General features: G+C 40.7%; 1 protein-coding gene across 1 annotated transcript in view; it reads left to right on the top strand.

Annotated features, from left to right (window-relative positions):
* CD28 (CD28 molecule) overlaps positions 1-20,295 on the top strand; it is a 29,574-nt gene that overhangs the window by 1,328 nt on the left and 7,951 nt on the right. The window contains exon 2 of the mRNA XM_010971816.3: positions 19,763-20,119. Coding sequence (XP_010970118.1) covers positions 19,763-20,119 — 357 coding nt within the window. The remainder of the gene's footprint in view (positions 1-19,762; positions 20,120-20,295) is intronic.

Genomic DNA, 20,295 nt, shown 5'->3' with positions numbered 1-20,295 from the left:
ACTCCATTTCGGATGAAGAGATGGGGATAGAAATGTTAATTTGGCTAAAGATATACTTGTCCTAGCTTGGAACCGAGGACTGAATCACCTTAGTCTAACTCTAGAACATGTGTTCTTATGCTATTCCACCTAATATGATGTGGTTTATAATTTCATAGCTCTCAATTATGTCCAGGGTTAACTCACCTTCAGAAAATCACAATTCCAAACAGAAAGAGCTTGTTGCTTTGGTAGTGGTGGTGATGATGTATTTGTTCAACTTGTTCTCAGAGTTAGAGAAGGGAACCACTTGGCTCAAAAATTGGATTGATAGGGTTTAATAGGCATATTTAATTAAGGAGAGTTATATTTTTCCCTTGAAGATGCATTGAAAAGCCAGTATCTCCAATTTTCTTTCTCACTTATGTTGGTAGTGCGGGGACTCAATTACTGTTCTTAAACATCATGTGCACGAGCTCCAAAGGGTATAATTACCCAACGTGCACGAGTACAATAGTTACCTGTCTACCCATCCATTTTGTTGTCTGATGTGCCACAGAGCACATTTACAAATTGTGTGTTTTTACAAAATGTGTTGGTAGAATAAAGGACATGAACTGGTGACGAGACAGGTTATGCTCCAGCATCTGGTACCCAGCACGGGGAGCTACCAAATATATTTAAAAAGAATCTTCAACATTGATTTAAAAAAGCCTTTAAACTTTATTTGTAGGGGACCTATAGAATTTATTTTTTAAGAATATTTAAAACTTCTTAATTTATTAGGCAGTATAGCATAGGCAGAAAGGAGAGAGAAGCCTCACTCTGACAGAAAATGATTTAAAGTTGGTAATTGTCCACACAGCCCTTTCCTGGTGTGTTTTGTGGCCAGCCGTCCATCATCAATTCATTCACTCTCCTCTGAAGATACTTTTTATAAGACTCACAGCTCTCTATTTTCCCTTTAGAACACTTATTAAAAGGGGGCTGGTTGAAGGAGCAGTGAAGAGTTCACACACGTGGAAACTGTGCTTTCGACTTTGAGATACGTCTACTCTTCAAACGCCAACTCACCCTCATAAAAACTTTTAAGATTTTACGCCTCTTCCAGTAAGAAAACTAATGAGAAAAAAACAACTCCAACATACAAACATGTCTGATCCATCCTCATCAGTGGTGCAAAACCTTCCACGTGCCTTGTCTTTCTCTGTATTTACTGTCCATGAGGGAGTTCTAGATAAGGAAATTCTGTGGTCGAAGTGTAATTGTCCTCCCTAGGGTTGTGAGAGACTACTGCTGTGTCTGTGTTGGGCTATGTGCGTGTGTATTTGTGTGTGTGTGTGTATTTGTGTGTATGTGTGTATTTGTGTGTGTGTGTGTGTGTACGAAGAACAGTTTTTTCTCTTCACTAATTTAATAAATTTAACTCATTGGCTCACAGCACAGCTTAAAATATTTATTCTGTGAAGGTTTAACCTGATTCTTCATGATTTTGATAACACTATAGAAAGATCTTTATGGCTAAATTAAAGAAATCTGATTTAGGAAGCATGTGGAAATATGAACTTACACCATTCCTTTACTAATGCTATATGCTTTCTCCTGGATTTGGACAATTGTTCAATTGAGGTCCACAATAGGGGACTTTTTTGGACTTTGGAATAGGAGTCCAGCTTAGAGCTGCAGGCCCTTAAAAGGGAAACAAATTGTGTCTGATGATAGAAGGTGTGCATATAATACATGGCATTGTTCTTAGATTTTTCAGCCAATACTGGTAATTTTTCAGCAAGCTAATCATCCAGTATGAAGACAAAAATCAGGACAACACCATGTATTTTTTCCACGAGAGCTCTTCTTTTCATTTCTTCCCAAACCTTAGCAAATAAATTGTCAACAATGGCCAATTTGAAGGCTATCGATTTCTCCAAGGCTGCTGCATTTCCCCAGCACTTCTTTTTCTGAGAGAGGCGTAGAAGGCAGGACAATGATGGGTATGTAATACAAAATCATCAGCAAAGCAAAGTAATTAAAGACTTTATTTTTAGTTTGGCAAATGACCTCTCTTTTTGGCCAGTGGGCGAGGGCTGCAGAGGCTTGGTCACCAGCCCAGGGGAGGCTGTTCTCGGGCCCCCTTTCATGCCTGTCACTTAGCCTTGAGTGATTCCTTCAGGGACTCAGAGGCCATGAGATACCAAGAGGCTTTTGGTTACCTTACCATCCCCCTGAGAACATGTGATTTACCTCTTTCAGGAAAGCGTTGCTCAGAGGCTGGGCTTGGGCAAGTAAGGTAAAAAGATGGACATAGAAAACGCAGTGTAATCAGCAGATCACTGTAAATGCATGGCACCCAATATACAAGTAGCCAGTTTTTCTGACTGTTAAAAAATTGACTGGGTATTTTGTCATTTCCAGTAGGCTTGATGGGTATTTCAAAAGTGTACTCATTGCTTAAGAATTTGTTTTACTCTACTATCATACCCTAAGATAACTACTTTTTTTTTTCCCTAAGGCAACCATCCACCATCCAGAAAGGACTTTTACAGCAAGGAATGTAAAATTAATACCAATTTACCAATACCAGGAAATAGAATGAGTCATTTTCCCAGACAGATTAGAAATAGAAATGAATCTGAGATCACAACTCTGAAGCTCTCACATTCAAACTTTTACAGTGGGGTGGGGAGGGGATCTCACTACCTCTCCTTTAAACATAAGCCATCCCCCTTTTAAATATCCTTATTCTATTTTCACAAGTGTTAAAATGCCGCATGATGACCATTCAGCTTTTATCACGTGTGGATAACTTCCTCCAAGTATTTCCTGCATGCAGTGTGCTGACATTTACAAAATGAAAATTTTTATGCCACCAACATCCCAGAAGAAAATTCCGTTTGTGGTTTATCGTCTCTAAAACAATAGCTCTTTATTAACTGATATAGGCATCGATAAGGCTACACAATTCACTGCAGACTTTCTTGTCTAAAAATTAGAGGGCAGGCGCTCCTTCAAAGCACAGTTATTTCACAGCAGGTCATTGAAAAGGATAAAGTCTTCCTTTTCCCCTTTTCATCTTGGTTAAAATTTTGTTTGCCTTTTTTGTCAAGAAATTTATCATTTATGGAACTTCATAGAGGCTGGAACTTTTCTTCTCAGTTGATAGTTTAGTTGAACTTGAGAAAAAAAAAAAACATCTGGGTGGCTTTGTGACAGACTGAAGGGGTCCTTGGTTTTCTAAGATGTGTTCAGGAATCGATGTCTCTTTTATGGTAATTTCTTTGATGCTTTTTGGTCAATGACATGGTGTTGTCATCAAAAAAATGTACCCAGAGCTTTCGGTCTGAGAATCATTGCATGAGAATTGGTCCCTGAAGCTGGAGGAAAGGTAACCCAGGCCCCATGGAAAGTGGGTGTTTAATTTTTTGCTTGTTATTCTCATTTTGATGACTCTGTCACTGGAAGAGAGGTGTGTTGGATGGGTTCAAGGACTATTCAGCTGCTTGTTAGACAATGTGAAAAGGGAGTTTAGACTTCTTGGGCCTTAGGATTTCAGTGCTAATTTCATAGGCATCTTAATGTAGTCCGTGCGTGACCACGCAGGTTATGTGAGTTTATGTTTTCGTTGCTGGAAGAGAACTGCATGGTGGTGAATTTCTTACCTAACTTTGAGCTGTAACTTTATCTCTGCATCACCATTACCATCATCTTTTTCATTTGTCATCATCTTCTTTATCTTGGGGACTCTGGCTGCCAAGGCAACCAGGTTAATAGTTTCTGATGATGTCATGAGTGTCACCCACTTGGCGTTCACTCTGACCTCTAATCTAATTGTGAGCCCCTTTCTGCAATATCAGTCACCTTGTAGGCTCACAATCCACACGTAGTATATTGATTATAACAGTAACTCCTAGTCATTTCCCACTCATTCACACGGAGCTGAACTATTGACATGTCTTACATTTTAACAGTGATGTAGATTCCCCTTTTAATAACTTGGGGGGGGGCAATCTTTTTTAACTTAAGAAGGTAGAGGGTTGTGCTTTTCAGTGCTTAGGGATACTTGGCCCAAGAAGTGTCAGAACATCACTAAGGCTGTATCTTCAACTTCCATGTGACCTGATGACTTTCTTTGAAATGGGACACTACTAATAATAGGTGTATGTAATTTAAGACCTGATTCAGGAATGTTGAGTCCAGGAGGGGTCCATTTCTGATTCACAGACTCTGTTCCACAGAAGCTGGGTAAGAATAGGCACATAGGAGGAGAGGACTGTTTCCTCCCAACATGAGGCTCCTGGGGGAACGAGAACAGGGGTTAGTAAGTTACTGTTCTCTAAAGTACTGGACTCCAGTTCTCCAAAATGCCTGCTCCTTCTTATGCTTTGGTAAGACAGGTCTTCATTCCTGTGCTCATTCAATGGGTATTTATTATCATCTTCCATGTGCTCTTTTAGATTCTGTGACTGATACAAAAACCTAGTCTGAGCTTCAATGCAGTAAAAATGAGAATTGTGAAATCTTTCCAGAATTTTTTTTTCTTTCAACTTAGTGTCACTGTGAATGGTTCCCTATTCACACTATGTATTTTATGGAAAACAATGATAAGTTGAAGTAGCCATAGAACTGTGGAATCCAACCACAGGCATGTAGAGATGGGTGGGAACTTAGACATCTCTCAATTTATAGAAAGGAAATTTTGTTGATGGTTCCTAGAAGATGCTAAAGAAAGATGACTTTGCAATGTTTCCTGACCTTTTTGGATGCTTTTAGGCTGGGCCCATTTTAATTATCCAATCTATCTCTTTTCATACCTAATGTAAGATCCTTAACCCCAATATTGCAGCCTTCTTCCCTGTCTCACAGACCTGTACTCCGTGTTTGTGACCTTTCTGATGCTGTGTCCCTCTTGGAATTCCCTCCCCCTTTCCATGTATCCAAATCCTACTTGTCTTTCACTTTATGTCTTTAGTGCAAGATCCATCTCGCTGAGGAAGCTCTCCCCAGGGATTCAGCCTTTATTATGGTCTTGTCAGAGGAATCCCCATGGGAATGTAACACAATCTAACAAATGTTTATGAAACCTCTGTTATATTTTAGTCTCTATTGAGATCTGAAGGAATATAAATAGAGGAAAATAGAAAGAGTTAATTAGCACACAAGAACTGCTTGTGTAATTAATCAAGTTCTCTTAGGGACTTCAGATCTAGTTGAGAAGACTGTATATGACAGGATATAACAGCTGGAAACAGATAAATAACACTTGGCAGTCCCCTACCTCATCACAAGATAATCGTAGTAATTACTTCGATGCCTTAATGGCTTTGCATAAATTATTGTAATCTTGACTGTCCCCTACTCCTCTCACCTGAAGAAATCTTCTCTGTGACCCTAAATGGCAAAGTGAGGGACTTTATTCCTCATCAGGGTTCCTAAAATTGTTATTGTGTTGATGCATCTGTTTTTTTCCCCCAGACTGTGAGCTCATTGCAGGCAGAATCATGTTGTATCCATTCTTATTACCTTAGTACCATGTCCAGTGCTGGAAGCCTTGTAGGTGTTGAGAAAATATTTGTTGAAGAAGGAAATAAATGAATTAGGACCAAAATAAGAAAGCATAAAGTAAATACTTTAATAAGATTAATAGGAAATAGTAAGCTGGAAGGGAGAGCTGGGAATTGAACCGGACTTTAGAACTGGATGGGATTTGAATGCATGATGTTTTTAATAATAATTCCTAGCTACTATTTATTTTGTACTTATAATGTGTCAGATACTGTTCTAGCTAGCTTTCTCTATATTGAATCATGTATTTTTTCCCTACACCCTTTGAAGTAGTTACTATGATTATCTTGTCTATAAGATGGGAAAACTGAGATACAGAGCAGGTAGAACAACGTGCCTGCGGTCACACAGCTAGTAAGTGAGTAAATTCAGACACTCTTGCTCCAGGGTTCATGTTCTTACCATTACCATGTTGCCTCAGGAAGGAGAAAAAACACAAATAAATTAAACCAGAAGCATCATTCCATGTTCTTGGAAAAGATTGCCACTCTGAATACATAGAGGCTAGGAGAGATAGGGTGAGGTCAGGTCAAACAAAAGATTAAATACTGATAACAGAAGTTCAAGTTTCACTTGCAAGACCTTGTGAAGCAGCTGAAAGTTTTTGGAAGCAGGATGGTTTACAGTGTATGGAGACTAATGACCAGGAGACCGTGTTACAACACTGTTACTTTGTCAGGAAAAGGGTAATAGGATTTGGGTGGCAAAGGTGGGAAAAGAGAGAAGTGACTATTCTGAGAGATGTTTTGAAAGTAGAAATTTCAGGACTTAGTGCCTGGTTTGTGAAAGAGAGGGAGGGACAAAGAATGATGGCAAGATTTTTGACTTAAGAGGAATGGTGGCATCACCACCTAAGATCAAGATGTTGCTGTGCAACTGATTTTTGGAGGAAAATAGTGTTTAATTTTAGACATACTGAGTTTGAAGTTGGGATGTCATAAAAATGTCCATTGCAAAGCTGAATATGGGAATTGGGCAAGAAGAAAACATTTAGGAATCCTCTACTTTGGAATGAAGTTGACGCCAAAGAAATGGATGGCTGGTAGAAAGGAGAGGGTATAACTGGAGAAAAGCAGAGAATTGAACTTCGTCTGAAAAACGTCCCTGATTAGGAGTCAGCTGAAGAGGATGATGAGCTAGTGAAGGAGACAGAGGATATGTTTGGAGAAGTAAGAGGGGAATGAGGTTCATGGAATATTCCTAGAGCTGAAAGAGGAAAGAATTTCAAAAAGATACAGTGGTCAATATGATGTCACTTATGTGTGGAATCTAAAAATAAAATAAAAAAATAAGGACACAAATGAACTACTTATTATTAATAACTTAGATGATTGACTTCTTGAATATGTGTAAGCACATTTGACTGTCCTTTATGATTGGATTACTGCATTCTGTTAATTCTTATTTTGTGGTTGGCTTTATTCCATTGATAACTATGTAAGTTTAAAAAGCTAAAGCTCTAATCTATTCATAGAAACAATGATCAGTACACATATGTAAACTAAAAAGAAAGTGCAGTATATTGTATATATATATTTACATGTGATATAATGTATATGAGCAGTCAAACTGTAATATTTCTACCTAATAAAACTGAAAAAGGGAAAAAATTATAGATTGACTGTCTAATCCTTAAGGTGATGGTATTTGGAGCTGGGGCCTTAAGAGGTAGTTTGGTTTAGATGAGGTCATGAGGGTGGGGCCCCCATAATGGGATTAGTGCCCTTAGAAGAAGAAGAGACTATTTCTCCTCATGTGATGACACAGCAAGAAGGCAGCCATCTGCAAGCAGAGAAGAGAGCCCCACTAGACACCAAAGCCACCAGCAACTTGATCTTGGACTTCCTAGCCTCCAGAACAGTGAGAGAGAGAGAGAGAGGAAAAAACAAACAAACAAACAAAAAAACAAACAAACAAAAAACAGTGGTTAATAGCATTGATTATATAAAGGAAGGAGAAGTGAGTAATGGCTTGGGAAGGCCATTGGTTTTGGCTAAAAGGAGGCCATTTGGGGCTTCTGAGTTTAGGCAGAGTGATGGGAAAGAAGAGAGCACTTCAAAGGGTTAAGAAAAGGTGAAGGGGGACAAAATCAAGACAGTGAAAAGGAGAAGAAATTGCTAGATAAGGTGAAGACAATCAGGAAATTTTCCACCTATAATATTTACCATGGTATTTTGTACATAGTTGGTATGTAATAAATGTTTGCAAACTGAGTGACTTAATTATGTTTGACATGTGGTAGGAGCCAAATGTTAGTCTTGAGTGTGTGTATGTGTATGTGTGTGCTGCATGGGTGGAGGGGAGAGAGGGGGCTACTAGGAAAGAAAAGAGGAAGAGGGAAAGTTAAAAAAGAGAATTGGAGGCAGCTTTCTTGAGGATATGGAGATTTGGGACATGGAGGATAGGAGTGTTAGAGAGAGGAAGACAAATCTCTAAGAAGAATGGGAGGAAGGGAAGAGATTTATAGGGTAGAGATATGTTAGGATGAAGCTAGGGTTGGTGAATGATTCATACTGGCAAACCTGATGTTAAAAGCTTTTATGAAATGTGTATTTATATTTTATTTCTCAAGGCAGGTCATGATATTAAACCTCTGTCAACAAGCTGACCGGGATAATACATACCTTGACTTTGGAGATTTAGCCTGTTTGAGCTGTAAAGTTGCTTGAGTCTTCAAAAGTGCACAATATGGCTGGGCTTGGCCTCAGCTCATGGCCGAGATAATGGGGTCACAAGGTTCCTATTAAGACTGCCCAGCAAGTTGCCAGTCAGGGAAGTTAATCTTAGCATCTTTCTGTGTTGTTTGGAGGAAAGACATGGTGGCTTGCCCTTGGCTTTGGGGAGGCCATCTCTGTTATTCTTTCTCCCTTTCTTTTTCCAAACTCAAAAGCTAAAGCCACTGATTTGTCAAGGTAGGGGATGTGATTAAGAGTTTAATCTGTTACACTGTGACTTAACTTTCTAGGCCTTCATTTCCTCATCTGCTATATGAGGGGGTTGGACTAGAAGATATCTCAGGTCTATTTCTGGCTTAAAAATGCTTCTTAAGTGGAATAAAAAGCTCTAGCTTTTATCAGCTCTAGCAAGGCACCCCTTTGTGGATGCTCTTACGATCTGATAGAGAAATACAAGAATTGCAACCAGCCATCTTGGAAATTGCTTGGAGAGATTGTGAACCGGGATCTTAGATGCTAGTATGCTTAGAAATGGCAGTAGGGCTTTGGGGGACAATATTGATTTTGCTCTCCCCTATCTTTCTATGTAATATTAGGGTTCAACACAGTAATTATTTTCAGACTTCTAGGCCATGGCACTTACCTAGAAGATTCTCAGTGTACCAAGGTGGCTCTGAGCAGACTTCTCACAGGTGTAAAAATTAGGAAGAATGAAACAGACAGGAAATTGTATTGTCATCTTCTTTACAGAGTTGTTTTGAATGAGGGCTTAGAATGATGATGGCTCAGGAGGAAAATATAGTTCCCCAATATGGTTACTGGATTAAAATATGTATTTAGAACAATGTATCAATATAGGATGTCCCTTGCTACCTGTGGGATTTCTTTCTGTTAACTGAATTACTGCCATAATATTTATGTAGAAAGCTGTAAAGCCCCGGTTACCTACTCTCTGAACTATAGGCAACATTTCAGGGTAATAAAATTTGATTTTTGGATCAGATTTGATGGCTTTTGGCATAGGTACCTCTCTCATAGAACTCAAGGGGCTCTGCCATGTTGTCCTCTTAGATGGTCCTCCCAGCATTAGTTGCTGAGAGGACACTGCAGATGTTTGAATGGTAGAGACTGGGTCACATCACACCCAGGTTTGTGTTTGTGTTTGGGAAGATTCGGTCCTAGAGTGTTCATACCCTGCATAGCTGGGTGTTGTCTCTGAGTGATAGGGACGGATTACAGTACAGGCAGCGGTTTTTTTTTTATTAATTCAATCAAGTTTATTAATAACTATCATCCTAATACAGATGACATCCCAATGTACTCCTGCATTCTTGAGCCCCAGTCTGACTCATCAAACTCCCAGACCTCTCCTCCAGGACGCCTTGCTGCCCCTCAAGCCCAACACATCTAACCCCCAGCAGCGTTTTTCCTAAACAGATCTCCTCTCTTCACTTAGCCAACTTGGTCGACGGGCCCTCCCCCATCCATAAACTCCACGTCATTTCTGGTTCCTGTTCGCCGTCACCAAGCGTAACCCAGCACCGACACCTTGTCCACCCCTTGTCCACCCCTTCTCTCCCAGCGGCTACCTCCACAGCTCGAGCCCTGGAAGCTCACGTCGATGGTATCACTCAGCCTCCCGACCGGCTTCAGCCCTGTCCTCACTGCAAGCCAACATGCCCTGCACTGCTTGCGCTGACCTTCAAGTGACACTTCCCACCCCATCCTCACCTCAGATGTTTTCATCATCTCCCATTGTCTTTCTAGTAAAATCCTTGTGTCTTTTCTTGGCGTTAAAGGCTCTCCATGATTGGTATCAGCCATCTTCACCTACTGCCCCCTGAGTGTCCCCCCCCCATGAAAATAGAATGCTCTGCTTGTCCCCCATAAACCCTTACACTAAAGGTCACTTCCTTCACTTTAGCCTGTCTAAATCTGCCCCATACTTCGTGGTCCAGCTAGAGACCTCTCTGCACAAAAGCCTCCAGAACCATCTTGTCTGGAAACAAGGGCTCTTCTGTGTGCCCGTCAGTGACCCTCTGTAGCGCTCACACTCCATACGTGGCTTTGGAGTGTAGCTAATTGTGAACCTGCCTTAGGGTTTCTCCTAGAAGGAAGTGGCTGTATCCTTTACATCTTCCCACCTCCCAGGCATCTAGTACTTTAGGTCCCATTATTTCTTCACTGAATGATTGACTTTGTAGAGGCAGAAGTCAAAATACCAAAGAACAATTTTCTGACACATCAAAATTTCTTTTCAGAGGGTTTTCATTGATCGTATTGATAATTTTTCTCTCTCAAGAATTAATGCCGTAAGTCTAGGTGCTTGGATGGGACTTTTTGCTACTGAACTATCTGACCTCTGAGTTACTTTCTGACAGTTGCCTGGAGCACAACAAGTTTTTAAAAGGCTAAGGACAATTGTTGTCTACACTACAGTGTCTGCCTGCGTAGAAACACAGGGCAAGGTTACAGGTGGCGCTGGGACTCTGGCCAATAGCAGCTTCTATTTCTATAATCATCTGTACATCATTTGCACCATTAGTTTGAACTAAGGTCTCTTTAGATTTTGTTTAAAAATCACACTGTCTATTGATAAGAGCTGAGGTGCTTGATATAACTTGGTAGTTGTGCATACACAGTCTTGGGCGGGGCTGGCTGCTGGGCCTGATCTTTTTCTCTACAGAAGTCATTGCTTCTGTCATGGCGGACTCCAACTCTCTTTCTTTCTGATTCTGGGAGCCTCACCCTCCCCTTGCGATGTAAGGGTGGTCAGAATTCTGCTGCTATGAGCCACACATCCTAGTACTGCCCCTTGTGGCTCCAAACCTTTGCCAACAGCCTTTCAATAAATAGACTCTTCTCCTATCACCCAGGTTCTGAGTGTGCACCTGTTTTCTGCCAAGATCCTGAATGAGACAACATATTTGTATAGAGACCATGGTTTTTCAAAGCCCCCCCCCTTTTTTTTTGAGAGGTTTCCCTTAAATCTCTTTTCCTGGTGAAAATGAGAAGCATTTCAAGATGACGTCAACAGAAAACTAGATGAAATGACCACAAAGTTCTTTTGAGAATGTAGTCCAAATTATTTTTTCTCCCCCATCCATTTTACCATGAGTTTCAGAGAGTCTGGAGCCACTCAAAGTGTGATAGCTTTGTTTTTATCTTTGTATTCACTGAGGAGGATGGTGAAAGATGCTGTGGTCTATGGGTGTTTTGTGTTCCTCTTTCTTACATCTGTATGAGGCCAAGCCACCAGCTAGGGTTACCAGAGCCACAGATGCTTGAATCTCCTGATCCTCCCAGAAAGCACGGTTTGTCTCACAAGTTCCTGAGCAAACACTGGATTGGCCTGTGGACAGCCTGCCCCTTATGGAGCCTGAAAAAGGAGTTAAGTGGTCAGATGGCCACGTGTTGAAGGGTAACCTGGGCCTGAACAGGAAATGTGCTCAGAGGAAAGTTACGGTAACTTCACCAGCTCTGTGGTCAGGAGGGAAGTGTTCTTCTGTGCCAGGGAAACCAGCCTCACCGTCACAATATGTTCACAAACATCACAGGGCAAGATGGATGAAAATAGAAAGCTTTCATTTTCTTTGGTTCCTGCCTAACATGTAAAATTCTGTTCAGTCAGAATTTAAAAAAGGAAACAACATGATTAGGATCTTTACAACCTGGTTTTCAAACTGCAGAAGGAACTCTGATTGTGATGTGTGGTGGATGGAACCCAATAAAGTTCTTAAGAGGTTCTGAAGGAAAATCACATTGCTAGATAAACAGGTATTCCACCTTTTTTTTAGTGCTTCCTTAACTCCAGCTAAGGAATGCAGACTTCAGTCTTCAGTGCTGTGTATTCCACTCTCTGGTTCACCAGCCACTACATGCCATTTTATCTCTCTGTGGTGCGATAACATAGACAAGCAAAATGAAATATCATAAATTAAACATGACAAATAAATGTAATTCACAAAGGTCCTGGGGTTAAGGATTTGCCTGTGAGGTTTAGACCGGAAGTGACTTTATGTATTGACTGATGTTTATGTTCAGATCCTTTTGGACATGCGGGCAAGCTGAAATGGAAGTGCTGCGATGGTATAACTATTGCTTGTGGGTCTGAAATAACTTATAAGAGGTATTTCATGTCACTGTAGCATCTGCATGCCTTGTCTGGGATCCGCCTATGACCTTCAGGAAGTCTCTGAAACTGTAAGCAAAATCTTTTGTGTAGAGACAAAGCAAGTTGGGAGACAGATTTTTCTAAATATGACCATGAAATCAAGTCAATCTTGTTGAAGGTACAAAATTATTCATTCATGATTTAAAACATGACTCCGAGAATAAATTACATCTTAGCTCTTTCACTGTGTGTTTAGAAAGCCATTTACTTCTTTGGTTTTCAGTTGCCTCTTCTGTGAAATAAGGGGTTGGCTGAAAGCATCTTCACCTTTCCTTCCAGCTGAGCACTTTCTGCAGGATGGTACTCCAGCAACAGAGGGGTAGAAACCAAAATGTATCTTGGTCTTGTCCTCTTCCCTCTCCATTTACTCCTCTACTCAGTGGTATTCTCCTCCCTAACTCTCGCTTTTAGTACCATCCAACTATCAAGTCCAACTTTGAGAAGGTCAAGAAATAATCACTGAAATTATGTTGAATTTTTGATGCAACCTGGTAGGGGGAAAAGAACAATAGATTCGAAGCATGAGGCATGAGCCAAGTCCTAAGGGCCCCTTACTTGTTCTGTAAACTTGGGCAAGAATTAGACCTCTTTGACCCCAGTTTCCTTCTCTGTAAAATGGGCATAAAAATGACTGTCCTGCTTATTAACTTCACAGGTTAATGTGAGGTTCATATGAGAGAAAATTGGAGAAAGCACCTTGTAGCCCTGTGAGTGTAGATCATAGTTACTAATGTAAGTCAATGTATTTTCCACACTGCATTTTAGGCTTCACCTTATTTTGGAATCGAAGTATTAAGTGAGCTGGTGGGGAGTGTCCTTGTAGGGTCAGGGTTCCTTCTCTGGTGTTTGGAGCCACGCCTTAGAGATGGTTATCCTCCCCACCTGTGCAGGGAGTTGGCTTGTTTATTGTTTTAGTAACTGACCCACTTACAACAGGCAAAAGGAAAAGTTTTTTGGGGGGAGGAGAGTAACCGAACCCCCCTTCCCCCTTTCTCATGGAAGCACAAGCAACTTTCAATTTTCCAGAAGTCAACTATATCACAAAATTCACAGATTATCTGTGGGAAATCTTCCAGCTCTCCCTGCCTTGCTCAGAAGCAGCAGATAAGTACCTTCTCACCTCCAAGCTTACTCTTCATGTTGCCCGTTGTCAAGGAGGAGTTGTGAGGGAAAGAGGTTTGAGGTTACTGCTTCCTGTCTCCACACCTTTAGCTGGTGTAGCTGCTAGGAAAGGCTTTGAAAAGCAAAGCACTAAATTCATCATCAAAACAACTTGTCAATTCAATTAGAGAAATGTCAGTCAAGGCAATCTTTTAGTACCAGAAGCAAATACAATTGATAGATTGACAGTGTCTCTCTTTTATTTAGCTCAGTAGGTTGGACCTAGGTAGACTTTGCCTAACTACTCACAAGAGGGAAGACCAAATATTTAAAGGGAAAAAGGTAAGTTGGCCAAGACAAAATTAACTTGAGAAGGGAACTAACTGGAAAGCAAAACGAATCAATTTAGTATGAGGAAGCTAAATCTTTCTCTAGTTTCTTCTTCCGAGGCTAGATATACCCTTCAATTTTACAGTATGTCCTTAAATTATTTGAAGTATTGCGGATTCCCTGAAACTCAGAAAACCAAAATACATATCAAAGCCAATTGTCACGTGATGTTCTGGTTATTGGTTGCTTGGACTGATCCACGCTATTACTTCACTCTCAGAGTAAGGGGTGTGCGTTTTCAAACATGCTCCATTTCAAGAAAACATAAGAGGAATCAGAATTATCCTGTCCGCTGGAAGTCATAATGATCATGTATATTCAACGTCACTTAGAGCAGCTGGTTACCATTTCTACCCCCTAAAGTGAATTTTCTTCCTTTAGTGTCTTTCTAAGGCAGATGTAGGTTTTGAAGTCCTGTGAAATGGTTTCCCACTTAGGCTTCTCTGAAAGATTGGCACGAACCAAGGTGGGACCAAGTGCTGTAAGGATACACATGTTGACAAACAAGAGGTTCTGTTAGCCAATCCTGAACTCAGGTTGAACCCTGAGCTAGGAGGCTGTTGCCACACACTGGCACACACTAAGTGAACTACTTCAAGCACAGCACCTAATTTTAAAATGCTCTGTGTTGACATGGAAGAGGGGGGCAAGTAAACATCAACAGATAAACTGGGCATCTCTTTTTCCTCAAATGGCTATGTAACCAATATTTTTCAACCTCTTTCCCAGCAATGTAGTAATACAAAAGGTCAGCCAAGAAGGGACTTTTTCTTTCCATGCTCAATTGTTGGATAAGCCCTCACTGAGGAGTATACTGACTATGGAACAGCCAGCTTAGACATTGGGATCATGGGTTGATCTTCCCTAAGAAGTTTCTCACTTTGCCATACAGAGGTGGGATGGACTCAGGAAAAACCTGACCAGTTTTAACAAAACTGAGGCTTGAATCTGGAGGCCCCATGAGGAACAGAAGGAAAACCCATCTCCCACTTATCTCATTATATTACGCGTTGTGAAGGAAAATCATTTCAGGGGAGGAAGACCACTGTTTCTCCCTTCTGGAGAAGAGCAAAGGCTGACTAAGCTCCCGGGAGTCAGCTGTGTGACCAGGAACCTTCGAGGTACTTCCTCATTTTCTTTGCAGTGATCCCTGAGGCTGGAAGAATGTCCTCGTCACAGCCCACATGTCCAAACTTCACCTCGGCTTCTGAGCTGTCTGTTTTGGTCACGCAATAAACAAAGACAAGACGTAGGCAAGAGGCGAACAGGGTTACTTACTGGTTGGTCTGCGTGGCTGAGGACAGCATCTTTAACTCCCTCACTCACCACACCTAAGCCAGTGCTGAGACTGGCCCACTGTAACCTGTAAATATTTCACCCACTTCATTCTAGCTGTAGTTCAGTCCCTCATCACCTCTTGCCTAGACTACTGCCATTGCCTCCTAGCTGGTCTCCATGCTTCATTCTTGCGCCCTTCAGATTTCTCTTCTACATTCTTGCTTGAAGTCCTTCAGGAGGCCCTCATTACCTGCAGGATGGAGCCCAAGCTATGAACCATGCTTGCTTTGCCAATCCTATATTTTACAACTCAGGTCCAGCAAATTGAAGTAGTTGTAATTCCCTGCACCTGCCAAACTCTTTCTTCCCTCCTCATCTGCTCTGCCTAGACTATTCTTTTTTTTCTCTTTGTTTTATCTTCCCCACAGTCCCCTACCTTTCCCCTACCCCCAAAAAACATCCTCCTAGATCACTGTGCCCCCAAACACAAAGACTCATATTAGCTAGGATAACTGTTCCTGAATAAAAACTTGTTGAGTCAATATACACATAGTCCTTATAAGACTCAGGTCAGCAGTCACCTCCTCCAGAACTCCTCAGCTGGCTTTCCACCTGCCCCCAGAAACACGTGTAGATCAGTGTACCATTCTTTCTAAAGTAGCTGTCTGTTTATATATCTTTCTTCACCAGGTTGTGAGTTGCCCGGGGATAGAAACTGAGCCCTGCTCATCTTTGGAAAATCAATCTCTCTCTCCTATGTGCTTTTTTTGGGAAGGTGTCACACCCCAAGTTATACAAGATGTCCTGAGGAAACTATTGGAGTATAGATGCTTGAACTTCCTCCCTCTCCATGTCGCTGTGGGTGCTGGGAGCAGGAAGCCAAGCTGGGGGACCCTGCAGGATTTCTCTCCAGCCTTATTCAGTTTCCTTGCCCATGCTTCCCCCTTCCCTCTTTTTTAATCCCTACAAAGAAATCCTATTCTCAACTTTTTTTCTTATATCAGCTCTCAAAGGAGGATTAGAAAAAATGTGAATGCCCATGAGAACAGAATTCAAGTAATTAGTAACAGAAACACCCTTCCTGGATGGCTCAGTAAGCGGAAGTACAGGTACCTAACATGGAAAGGAGGAGGGGTGCTGGCCTTTCTTGCTGGGGTTGGTTCTTCCAATCAGAGCCGGCCCAGTGATTCTAAGTAAACAAAGAAAAAGGCCAAGAAAAACAAAACAAACCAAAAAGTGAGTTGGATTTCCCTATCAAGACATGCTCAGCTTTCTGATTTTTCACATGTTTTCTTTTCAGTGCTTTTAGAGATTATCTGTTGAATAATAAATGAAGCTGAAGTTGTGGAGATCTGAATTTTAAACCAAGACTTAAGGAGATGGTAGGCAGAGCTAGCTGCTGCCAAAAATGATACAGTCAGATTACCATCTTTCACTTATTGATCATTTGATGAGATCCTTTGTTCACACAGTATTACACAAAGAAGCACAACACATCATCCTTGCTCAGAAGAGACTTGGAAACTAGGGGTGCAGAGGAAATGCACACAAATCAAAAGCTAAACAAGTTGAAGCCTATGAAACAAGAAATGCTCAAAATATAGACCCCCAACCAACAGCAGATGAGTGATACAGAGAGAAAGCGCTCTGAGACAGGCGAAGGGAGAGACACTGCAGGCCATGGAGTCAGTGAGCCAGTGAGCCAGTGGCCCTGGGAGGCTGCCTTAAATAACCTGGCTAGCTGGGAGGGCTTTGAGGAAATGACGTTGGAAAAGCCTGTGGAGGCCTATGAATTGAGGATAAGAAATCAGTTTCAACTGTTAAGCCACTGGTTCTCAAACTTGACTGCAAATTAGAATCTTCTGAGAAGCTTTAAGAGCACTGATATCTGGGTCCTACACCCAGAAATTCTGATTTAACTGGCCTGGGAATCAACGGTTTTTAGACGTGATTCTAATATGCTGTCAGCTTGTGAAATCTGTTAGGCTATAGTGGTTTTCAACCCTGACGGAGTATTAGAATCACCTGGGGGAGTTTTTAAAATAATACCAAAGATGACCTACAGAATAGGAGAAAATGTTTGCAAATCACATATCTTGATAAGGAATTATATAAAAAATATGTAAAGAAACTGATAACACTAACAAGACAACCTAGTTAAGTGGGCCAATGACCTGACTAGACATTGCTCTAAAACGGATATACAAATGGCTCATAAGCACAGGAAAAAAATGCACAACGTCATTAGTCATTAGGGAAATGCAAATCGAACCACAGTGAGATACCACTTCATAACTCTAGGATGGCTGTAATAAAAAAGATGGACAATAACAAGTGTTGGCAAGGATGTGGAGAAATTGGAACCTGCTGGTGGGAGTGTAAAATAGTGCAGTTGCCTTAGAAAAAGTTTGTCAGTTCCTCAGAAAGTTAAATATAGAGTTACCATAATGACCCAGCAATTCCACTCCTGGCATATACCCAACAGAATTGAAAACATTCATCCACCCAAAAACTTGTACATGAATGTTCATAGTAGCATTATTATTTCTAAAAATTATTTTTTTATTGAAGTACAGTCAATTATAATGTGTCAATTTCTGCTGTACAGCACAATGGCCCAGTCATGCATCCACATACATATATTCATTTTCATATTTTTTTCATCAAAGGTTATTACAAGATATTGAACATAGTTCCCTGTGCATAGCAGCATTATTCATACCATCCAAAACGTGGAAGCAACTGATGAATGGAAAAACCAAAAAATGTGGTCTATCCATGCGATGGGACATCATTTGGCCATGAAGGGAGTGAAGTCCTGATACATGTTACCAGCATAGATGACCCTTGAAAACATTATGCTAAGTGAGTGAAGCTAGACGCAAAAGCCACAGGTTGTATGATCCCACTTATATGAAATGTCCAAAATAGACAAATCTCTAGAGATAGAAAACAGATTAGTGATTGCCAGGGGCTGGAGAAAAGAAGGAATGGGGAGTAGTTGCCAGTGGGCATGGGATTTCTTTTGGGGGGGATAGTAAAATATTCTGAAATCACAGAGTGGTGATCCATTCACAACTTTGAGTATAATAAAAACCCACTGAATTGTATACTTTGAGAGTGATCTTTAAAAAAAAGAAAGGTGAAATCTGTGGTACATAAATGATATCTCAGTAAGTTGTTACGAAAAAAACGAGAAGAATCGACCCCTCTCCCCCCCAGCATAGACCAGTTAAATCAGAATTTCTGGGAATGGGACCAGGCATTGGTTCTTGACGTACCGCTAGGGCTGAGAACTGCGTAGGAGATGAAAAGCTATTAGTTCTTTAGTTCTATGCGGTGCTCCTTTTTCAAAAACAAAATACCTGAGTACATGGATTCAGATCCAGGTGAAATTATAAATTTCATTTTAGTAGACTATTCTATTTGACTCTTCAGTATGGGTATGTGGGGGTGTTGTTTCAAATAACTTTTGCTTAAAAAATGCAAACAGGTAGAAAATTATTAGTAGACCCCCAAATGATAGCAAAAATATCTTTTGTTTGTATAGAATTTTGAATCAAAGACAAGACACAAAGTGATTTATTGCTTAGAGAAATTTTGGAGAGTCTTGGTTGCAGAGTTGATTCTCAGTGCTTAAGTGGTCTATTTCCCAGGTGGTTGTAGTTTACTTAGGTTTTAGTCCTAGCTTTGCTCACAATCTGCTCAGTGATATTAGACAAATCATCTAATGTTTCTAGACCTCATACGGTCACTAGAAAAGTAAAAAGGGAATATATTATCATATGTTAGGCAACGGGGATATAGTGGGAATCAAGATGGAACAGATGTGTTCTCCTCCCCCAGATATTTTATAGCCTTGCTTCAGCTTCTTTGCTTTAAAAGTGAAGAGACTGGACTAGCTCATCACCAGGGTCTTCGATCGTTTACTGGGATAGCATAAAGGTAGAAGATGGACTAGCGAGAGAACTCCTGTGAGCTTCTTGGGCCTCTTCCTTCTTCTGTGATTTAAAGAGACAAATATGTAAATTTCTTGAGGAGGCTTTTCTCAGAATTTGCTATGGAAGAAAAATTAAATTCTTTGGGTTACATTTTTTCTTACTTCTTTATCTTACTCTTGGAATGGCCAATAAACAAGTTCAAAATGTTTCACAACATGTTAATTCCTTCACAAAAGGCTGAATTACAACTTAAAATAACAAATCTATCTATGTCAGGTGTTAAAAGCCATATTCCCAAGTAAACTACTCAATTAGGAAATTAATACAATTAAGCATGATTAATTGTACATCTTAGGACACCTTAGAAATCTCAGTGCAGATTTCAAAATTCCAGATGCATAGCTGTGGTGTTCAGGGCCAATAGAAGGCCACATTCTGCCTTCCAAGTGAAAACATGCTCCATTGTTTCCTTCAAAGGTGGATAAAAATAAGATCAAAATGTAAACTCTCAGTATAATTATCTCTCAAAGAGCTCCTTCATCTTCATCTGCCAAGAGAAAGTCTTTGCTGGAGATCTGTTTATTTTGTTAGTTAATAGATCTTGATTTCAGGGGGGAAAAGTCCTTATACTCTTGTTCTAAGCAGATGATCTTTTCCCCCTCCAGAAAACAAGATTTTGGTGAAGCAATCGCCCATGCTTGTGGTGAACAACAACGAGGTCAACCTTAGCTGCAAGTACACCTACAACCTCTTCTCAAAGGAGTTCCGGGCATCTCTTTATAAGGGAGCCGATAGTGCTGTGGAAGTCTGTGTTGTGAGTGGAAATTACTCCTATCAGCTTCAGTTTCACTCAAGTACGGGATTCAACTGCAATGGGAAACTGGGCAACGAAACAGTGACATTCTACCTCCGAGATTTGTACGTTAACCAAACAGATATTTACTTCTGCAAGATCGAGGTCATGTATCCTCCGCCTTACATAGACAATGAGAAGAGTAACGGGACCATTATCCACGTGAAAGGTAATGTATAGCTCAACCAGCGTCCTCTCTCCAGTAGTGGTTTTCAACTGCAGTCGTAAAGACTAGGTCATGATCAGTGGTGGGGTTGGATAATGCCCAAAGAGAATACACCAATGAGGAAGTCTGTACATTTTAAGCTAGTGATATTTTGCATATATCAATTCCTCTCCAATTCT

This window comes from Camelus bactrianus, chromosome 5 (assembly GCF_048773025.1).
Source record: "Camelus bactrianus isolate YW-2024 breed Bactrian camel chromosome 5, ASM4877302v1, whole genome shotgun sequence".
Taxonomy (NCBI): domain Eukaryota; kingdom Metazoa; phylum Chordata; class Mammalia; order Artiodactyla; family Camelidae; genus Camelus; species Camelus bactrianus.
The sequence above is the reverse complement of the archived record's forward strand: the minus strand, read 5'-3'. Positions and strand labels throughout refer to the sequence as shown.